The following is a 9,278-nucleotide window of genomic DNA, read 5'->3' on the forward strand; positions in this document are numbered from 1 at the left end:
CATGACGACGACTTCTATTCTAGATGTAGCTGCTAAAACATTGTACTTGTACTGCGGTATCTTCAGTGTGGTCGTAGTACTTTTACTCTCGTGTACTTCTGAATACACCAGACTCACTGTCCTCACCGCTCACCGCCAAAAAACCACGGATTACTGTCCTGAACACGGCGTCAGAGAGCAGACGTCATGGGAGTGAGACACACACACAGCAGGAATGTGTGTGTGTGTTGTTGTGGTATGAATCATGTGTTTTGAGGGGCGGGGTTGGAAATGGAAGTCACGGGAGAGAAGGGCAGCATTTGCGCACACACACACACACACACACACACACACGTGACTGAGGGCCAGAACAGGACAGGATACGACACACACACACTCTCACACACACTCACACACACGGTGTGTTGGGCCAGGTTTCTGCAGTGCAGAGCAGGCTGTTTCCCAGCAGTCACCATATGGACTGGTACTGAAGTCCCAACACAGAGATGGAGGGAGGGAGGAGGAGAGAGAAAGGGAGGGAGGAGAGAGAGGAGGTAGGACTTAATGTAGGAAGAAGAGGATGATGGGGAGGAAAGGCTGCATGGGAAGGTAGAAAGACTGGTAAGAAGGAAACTGAGAAAGGAGGGAGGGAAGTTTAGGCAGCAAATAAGGATGAAAGGATGGAAGGTAGGAAGGAGGTAGGAATTATTGAGAGAAGTAAAGGCTTTGGGGAAGGATGCTAGGACTCAGAGGAAGGAGAAAGGGTAGTTAGGAGGGCCAGACCATTTAGGGAAGGATGTAGGAATCAATTTGAGGAAGCAAGGACTTAAGGTGGGAACTGTTTAGGGAAGGATGAAAGAGGGAGGTAGGAAAGATTGACAAAAGGAGAACAAGGAACAAAATCATGATGGACGGATGCAAAGAAGGAAAGGTAGAGGAAGGAGGGATAGGAATCAATCTGAGGAAGGAAGGAGGTCATTGAGGATGGAAGATGGGAAGAAGGTAAAAAGAGGGAGCTAGGAAAGAGATGGTAGGACTCAATGTAGGTAAGGAAGGATGTGAGGGGACCAGAAAAGAGGAGGGATCTAAATAACGAAAGGAAAGATGCAAAGGAGGAAGGGAAGTATGAGGATGAGGTAAGGAGGGATCTAGGACACTAGGATGGTAGGAAAGACAAGAAGATGGAAGGAGCAGGAGGTAGGAAAGGTGAGAAGGAAAGAAAGATGGAGGTAAAAAAACAAGTGAGGAAAGAAAAATAAACTGATTTAAGAAATTTAAGAAAGGACAGATGGAAAGAAGGTAGGAAACAGAAGGTAGGAGACAGAAGGTAGGAGAAAGGGAGGCGGGGATTACAGAGGACGAGAGGAGAGAAAGGAAAGAGGGATTAAGAGGACAGATGGATGCATCATGATGGAACTAGAGGAAGGAGGGATTAAGGAGAGAGGACGAGCTGCCTCCAGGTGAGACGGATCACTGGTTCATTTACCAGCAGAGATCACGTCACATAAACTAATGATTGATAGAAACAGCCATTTGTTTCGTCTCTTTAACGGACAATAAACTAAATTACTCTTCATAATGAACTCATATTTAAGAGAAATCCCAAAATGAATTCCTTTAATATCTCAAAATAAAAAGGTAATTTCCTCTGAAATGAAGGTTTTTAATCAAAGGTTTGTGCGTTTCATTCACTGATTGAAGCAGTTTAAGAGGAAATGATTTTTTAATAAAGTTATTATAAAGACATCAATTTAGACCAAAAACCCCCAAAGAGCCTTCAGCGAGTCTCCAGCATCACTTTCCCACCTGGTTTAAACTCAGACCTGGTCCTGGATCAGCATTCTTGTGATGTTGCCAACAAGTATGACCAAAAGTATTTGCACCAAAATATACTTACAAAGTACAAGAAAGTAAAAGTTCCCATGAAAAACGATGCATTTCAGTAAAATATATGATAAATCAGAGACGTGACTCATCTTATCAGTTTACTGTGCACGGCTGGGCTGCTCGTGAATTATATTGATCAATAAATTATTGTTTATCAATCTTAAAGTTGAATAAAAATGCATCAAACAGCCATTGAAAGCCTCTTCGCTGCAGACGTTCAACAGGAAGTCTCCGGTGAGACGACGTTAACGAAGGAGAGAATAAAAAGCAGAACAAGTGTTTTTGTAAATAACAGTTTTATTTTCTGCCCGTGGCGTGTTTAGCTGCTGCCCTGCTTGGCGGCCAGCCTCTTGTCTCTCTCCTCAGCGATGGTCAGACGGATTCCCTTTCCTCTGGGCAGGGACACCCACGGCTTGTTGCCCTGGAGGGAGGGAGGGGGCGGGGACAAGGTGAGAAAGGGGCGGGTATAATTAGAAAGGGGGCGGAGACAATAAGGCAGGTTGAACCCGTGAGCGGGTTATATATAAATTCATACATGTCCATATTTATAGTTTGACAGGTTTCTTTTGCAGCCAGTTAAAAACAACAACATCCGTATTTAAAACAAACAAAATACTTTCCATGTCTTTAGGCTGCTTCATCATTCCTTTCGTGTAAACTATACTTCCTCACGTTCAGTATTTATTGTGACGTAGCCTTCAGTCAGCTTGTATTTATAGGGCTGGTGCACATTATTAAACATTCATGAATCATAGAGACGTTGTCTTAAAGCTAGCTTCCATCTTGTTTAAATAAAGAGTTGAAAAAGATGAATTTGTGACGCGTTGTGGTCGAGGAGCTCAGAACTTCTTAGAGGAATTGGTAGTTTATTTTCACCGCTGATCAAAACCAAAAACATCATCACCGCTCCGCCTGAATAAAATGGACGAGTGAACTCGCAGGAGTCTCACTGTTACATCCACAGACCGCTGCTCTTCCTCACCTTGCCAATGATGAAGATGTTGGAGAGCCTGGTGGCGAAGTTGTTGCCCGTGCTGTCCTTGACGTGCACCACGTCGAAGGAGCCGGGGTGACGCTCCCGGTTGGTGATGATGCCGATACGCCCCAAGTTAGCGCCGCCGGTCACCATGCACAGGTTACCTGGAGGGAGAGGACGCCGTGTCAGGAGCGAGAGAACGCCAAGCGCTCCTTCTTACCGTGCGAGCGGCGGCGGCGGCCGAGGAACCTACTGGTGTCGAACTTGATGAACTCGGTGATCTTGCCGGTGTCCAGGTCGATGCGGATGGTGTCGTTGACCTTAATGAGGGGGTCGGGGTAGCGGATGGTGCGGGCGTCGTGGGTCACCAGGTGGGGGATTCCCTTGGTGCCGACCATGAGCTTCTTCACCTTGCACAGCTTGTACTGCGGGAGGAAGAGGAGGCGGGTTAGGAGGAGAACAAGGAGCGAGTTTACCCCGAAGTTCAGCCGAAGTTTCACTGATTTGTTGTCTCGTGACTGTTGGTCTCAGATGATTCAATCATGACTTCATAGTTGCTCTGAGGAGCTCAGAATGTAATGTTTTTAACAGAATCTGTTTAAAGCAAACGGTTTATTTGAGATGAGATTTTAAACGAGAACACGAAGAATAAAATGTTTTGATGAAATGTCACAATTTTAAGCTTTATTTTGGCAGCTTTTTCTGACAGAAGCGTCGCCACACATGATGTGTTCAAGGACCGTCAGAAAGATGAAAATCTGACGGTAACAGCTGTTTTTACAGCTTCTGGCTGTGATAAATGGTGTAGTTTTGGTTTAAAGACTTCATGAAAGAACACAAATCTACTCTGTAGACAACATCTCACAACACAATAAATCATTCAGTCTTTCACCTCCAGGAAACTACTTCATGTTTTATTTTTATGGTCACTACTAATTTAAATTGTGCTTGTTTTACTGTTTTATGAGTCTACTTCTGAGTACTTCATATACTACTTATGTTACCATTTTACTTCACATCTCATTCGCATACAAACAGTTTATTTTATGTCACTTTGTGCCTTTAACTTCCACGACACCAGAAGTTTTGCAACGTAGGAGAAAACCACAAAATAAAGTAAATAAGCGTTTAAAAAAAGATGAATTTGTGACGTGTTGTAGTCGAGGAGCTCAGAACTTCTTAGAGGAATTGGTAGCTTATTTTCACTGCTGATCAAAACCAAATATATCATCACTGCTCCGCCTGAAGTCTCAAATTAGACAATAAAATAAGTGAATTTGTAGGTAAAACTCTTACCTCTTATGCTCTTAAATTCTGTCTAATTTAAATGACGTCTGCTGTTATTCTCCCCACAGCGGAGGACTTTAACCAGATTTGACCGAGAGGCAGAAACCTAATCCTTAAAAGCTCGTCTCACGTGCCGATTACACCCGTTAACAATCGTCTGAATCTTAAAACGCAGCCAGTAGAACATCCAGCAAGAACCCGACGATGATGGTTTGTATTTCTAACAGGAAGCTTTAAACCGTCTCCCCTCGTTTCCCGTCTTCTCTGCTTTCATGTGTTAATAGTGGAGCTCGACCGTTGTGTCATTATCCAAAAGCATCAATGAAGAAGTGCTTCTGTTTCTTACCTTGGCCTCCTCAGCGGTGATGCGGTGGACGGTGAAACGTCCCTTCACATCGTAGATCAGACGGAAATGCTCGCCGGTCTTCTCGATGCTGATCACATCTGGAAAAACACAAAAGGTCTTAACATCCAAATCATGCGTTTGTTTTAAATATTCCACCTGCAGGATTGTTCCCAATTTAAGGAGCTGCTGATGAGACGTAACACTGGTTTACTGCCATCTTGTTAACACCGACACACAAAGTCAGAATCACGACAGTATTCAGTCTATTCATTTTAACAATATGCAAATTACACCGACATCGTCTTATCTGACAACTTTCAGCCCATTCCAACAGTCGATGTTCTCCTCGAGCTACTAATTTATCCTCTTGGAATAAAACTGAACACCATGAGAAGACATTACAACCCAACGTTGACAACTAATACCAAGATACACATAAAAAGAAGCTGCTCCGGGGCGAGTGTTGTGTGGGTGGTGTGTATAAATAGGCAGCGGTCATCATGCTGCGATGCCTCCCTCGGATTTAGAAATTAAAAACACACCTCCACACGGAGGCTGTTTGAGAGTGTCAGGTCTGAAAGAGTCTGGATGAAAACCATTAAATCCTCTGTTCAAGACACTGCAACACTCGTTTCGTTGCCATCTTACATAAACATGACTGTATATAAATGTAAGTGTTTAAGTTTAAGTGTGGTGAGTATTCATACAAGATGCACTGAAAAACGATATTCTAAAAGAGCTTTTCACACCAAAGACATGGACGGTGAAGCAGAATGTTTGTGTTTTTCAGAGCGAAGTACAAAAATGAAAAGGCCAACCCCATAACATACATAAAATCAATAAAGAAGAGCAGTTTGCCCCTCAAATCTATAAGTGACGAGCTCACGTTGTCCCATCTGTTCTGTCGCCAAATTGTCTCAAATAATCACGACTTCCCGTTTACACATCTACCAAAACAACATCCCAGCGTCACAAATCCAAAGCGTGACTATGTGGACGCTCGACCCGTCAGACAACCGATTAGAGAACAGCTACAGATCTGACAACTAAGACTGAGCCGACAGCTTGACAACTAAGAGTTTATAAACTCTCTGAAGAGGCACTTTCCCCAGAAGAAGACTGAGTGAGGGAAAGTAAAGCCTCACATTTAGTCGACGAAAGTAGAAGAAACTTAAGTCAAAGTCACACTTCGGAGGAAAACAGCAACTCTGCTCCGGCTCCACACCGCCCCTAACTAGTTTACGAGCTTCCAACAACCTCTGATACCAAGTTAAACACACAACAAGTGTAGTTTGAGCTTAGAACTTCTTAGAGGAATTGGTTGTGTAGTTTCAGCTCATTGCTGATCAAAACCAAATATTCATCACTGCTCCTCCGGCGTCCTAATAACCGACAGAAGCGTCATTATATCCGACACATCCAACAACACCTTACAGACTTTCTTAATCTCAGAAGCATCTGTAAATGTGAGATCTGAGCCGCACGGAGACGTCTGGTGAACTCACCCATGAATCCAGCGGGGTAGGTGATGTCGGTGCGGACCTTGCCGTCGATCTTGATGAACCTCTGCATGCAGATCTTCTTCACCTCGTCCCCGGTCAGGGCGTACTTCAGGCGGTTCCTCAGGAAGATGATGAGGGGCAGGCACTCCCTCAGCTTGTGGGGGCCGGTGGAAGGACGAGGAGCCTGAGAACAACAACAACATGTGTTATCTTTAAGGACGCCTAACACCAAATAACCTGCTTTAAAGAACTAGATACGGTTCATTCTGTGACGTTGAATAACAGTTAGCTGGTGATGATATTTAGATGAGTGCATTAAAGTGAAGCTCACATAAGCCAGATGTTAGTATACATCCTATTATAACGCGAACACCTGTTAGTATACACCCTATTATAACACGAACACCTGTCGGTCATATTGAACATTTGACTCTGATATTAAATGTGTATCAGTGAGCTGGAGATGAAGTTGAGGTGCTACACATATGGGCCACAAACTGGCCTTTGGTAAAGAGACAAACATGTATTCTGGTACATATTAAAACATATAAAGCATAAGTGAGCATACTCCTGTTTTTATCACATATATAGAACATTTTACATGTGACTATCAACATGCAAAACTATCTTACAGCTAAAACAACAACGTTTGCAAAGACATAACTAAACAATATATAAAAAAATGTAAACAAAGAATAAAATGGTACAAGAAAATGTGACTTACGAAAACTCCAGTGAGCTTGTCAAGCATCCAGTGCTTCGGCGCTGCGACGCGCTTCAGATGCTTCTTCGGTCCTCTTGCCTGGAGAAAGAAGGATACATATACCGGTTAACTGACGGAGCAACAACCGAGAAAACAACAAGAACCGTGGATGTATGTTTAGCGGAGTGTACGAGGCTGGAGACCCCGGGAAACAGAGTAAACTCTGATCAGTGCTGCTAACGTGGCATGCTAACCATAGGAATGAATGGCGATTAGCTGCGGCCTAGCCATGCTAACGTTAGCACACGTTGAGCAGAATAAGGCTTTATATATTCTTTCACTTATACAACTTGCTGCGACACATGTTCACACGTCTCATTATGCCACGAATTTAAGAGCGACGCTTCAAACACTGAAGAATAGTTGTCCGTTAATTTAGCAAGCTAACAGCGATAGCCACGGTCAAGCTAACAAGCCGTGAGGGGTGACATCCATTTTTGAAATCATCAATAAAGAGGAACCATCGATGCTTCTGGTTACAATTTAGACATCGATCGTTTGATAAGACGTGGGATTTCAACCTAGGACGTGTATTTTGGCGATATTACAGCAGCAAAAAGTGATGTTTAGTGATTATTTCAGAGAGGAATCGTGAGGAGGAACAGCTCACCATGTTGGAGTCTGCGCGGAAAAGGACCAGCTGGCTTCCGGTTTAGAATGATATGGCCGACTACGGCAGACTGGGACGGACAAAAGTACGGAAAGTCGCAATATCAACACCGAATACTCATCAAGCAGTTTTGTGTACTATCGATATGTTTTATTAATGACTTGATATACTGCATATATAATGTACTGGAGATAATAATATATCATTATGAATTGCAACGTAACTGAAACTTTGTGGAGTAAAAGTTTAAATGTTTACCACCAAAATATAGCAGAGTATAAGTATAGGGTAGCATAAAATCAGAATCAGAATCAGAATCATAATCAATCAATAAAATGGAAGTAAATTACAAGTATATATATATATGATGTATGATTCTGAAATATAAAGATGCAGAATGAATCCTTTTTATTTTGGTGCTTTTAAGTGTAATGCTAATACTTTTAAGATTTAGAATGCAGGACTTTTACTTTAGTACTTGTACACTGTAGTATTTCCACTTTTACGAGAAGATCCTATGGAAGCTATGAAAGCCCATTTCCACCCACAAAAAAAAGAATAATAATAATAATTCAAATTATTATCATTTTCTTATTTTTTACTTTTTTTCCACCAGCATAAAAGAAAAAAAAATGCAGCAACACTTTTGGTGCATCCGTCTGTAACATAACACTGACCAGATGTTTCCAGTTGCTATAGAAAGTCTAAATGATGAGTCGTAGAAGCAGCTCTTCGTAGGTTACTCTACATTTGACATGTACATGGATTGTGAGAACATTGAAGACGTGGTGAACAACACATGAAATACTTCAATAGCTTGATGTTTCACATGGATTGTACTGAGCAAACCTTGAATATAATTTTAAGCAAGAAGCAGCTCTGGAGTATAAAGAATGAAACCAATGTGGCTGAGGTGAACACCTTCAATAAACTGGAACTTCTTTTTTTTCCTCTTTTTTTTTCGCCAGCAAAAAAAATGTTGTATTCTTTAATCTTTATACTCCAGAGCTGCTTCTTGCTTAAAATTCTATTCAAGGGTGCGTTTGCTCAGTACAGTCCATGTGAAACATCAAGCTGTTGAAGTCTTTCATCTGTTGTAAAGCCACGTTTAAAGAAGTCTTCAATGTTCTCACAATCCATGAATATGTCAAATGTAGAGTAACCTATGAAGAAAAGTGTTGGTGCATTTTTTTTAAATTTATTATTTATGCTGGTGGAAAAAAAGTAAAAAAAAATTGATAAAATCAGTTTTCTTTTGACTTTTTTTCCACCAGCAAATAAATTATAATAATTAGAATTATTATTATTTAGTTTTTTGCTGGCGGAATGGGCTTCCATAAATTTACGAGGATGTTTCCTTGAATTAACTATGTAATTTAGCACTAATTCTAATAAGAAATTCAGATAAAAGCGTCTGCTCAATGACTGTCGTGTAATGTAATGTAACAAATCACTTCTTTGAAATGAAGCACTCCAAAAACTGTTTTTAAACTCAACAGAAATAAAAAGTTCATAAAGTTCTTATAAAGTTGTTACTGAATTACACACTTAGAATACATTGTTACGGGAATAACAGTTATAAAACGCACGCAGAGATGAATAAAAGGTATTGTTGGTGATTAACCACGTTGTATTTACCATCACATGCCAGCAGATGGAAGCCTTGTGCAATAATGTTGAGAGACGAACTCTTTATTCAATGTTTTGACTGTTAAAGAGCTTTGATTGGACACATGTGCAGCAGTTATTCTGTACACCAGACCTCAACGTGCAACTATATTGTTGCACCTTTTATTTAAAGCACGTGTGTCTGTTGATGTCGTTCAACTCAACAAACGTGTTCATGAAAAACCTTTAGAAGTCATTGTGTTTGCTAAAGCTGAAGTCTGTCTTCAGCTTCAATGAAGAACATTCACACCAGCTCAGTT

The 9,278-nt window shown here is 41.4% G+C and overlaps 1 protein-coding gene across 1 annotated transcript; it reads right to left on the minus strand.

Moving 5' to 3' along the window:
* Positions 1-2,145: 2,145 nt before the first annotated feature.
* Positions 2,146-7,404, minus strand: rps4x (ribosomal protein S4 X-linked). Its single transcript, XM_079295685.1, has 7 exons — positions 7,351-7,404; positions 6,702-6,779; positions 5,981-6,161; positions 4,476-4,573; positions 3,096-3,267; positions 2,849-3,006; positions 2,146-2,287 (listed from the first exon to the last, which is right to left on the minus strand). The coding sequence occupies exons 1-7, from the start codon at positions 7,351-7,353 to the stop codon at positions 2,186-2,188; spliced, it is 792 nt and encodes a 263-aa protein (XP_079151811.1). The 5' UTR covers positions 7,354-7,404; the 3' UTR covers positions 2,146-2,185.
* Between the last annotated feature and the right edge of the window lie 1,874 nt (positions 7,405-9,278).

This window comes from Melanostigma gelatinosum (genome assembly GCF_949748355.1).
Source record: "Melanostigma gelatinosum genome assembly, chromosome: 23".
NCBI lineage: Eukaryota > Metazoa > Chordata > Actinopteri > Perciformes > Zoarcidae > Melanostigma > Melanostigma gelatinosum.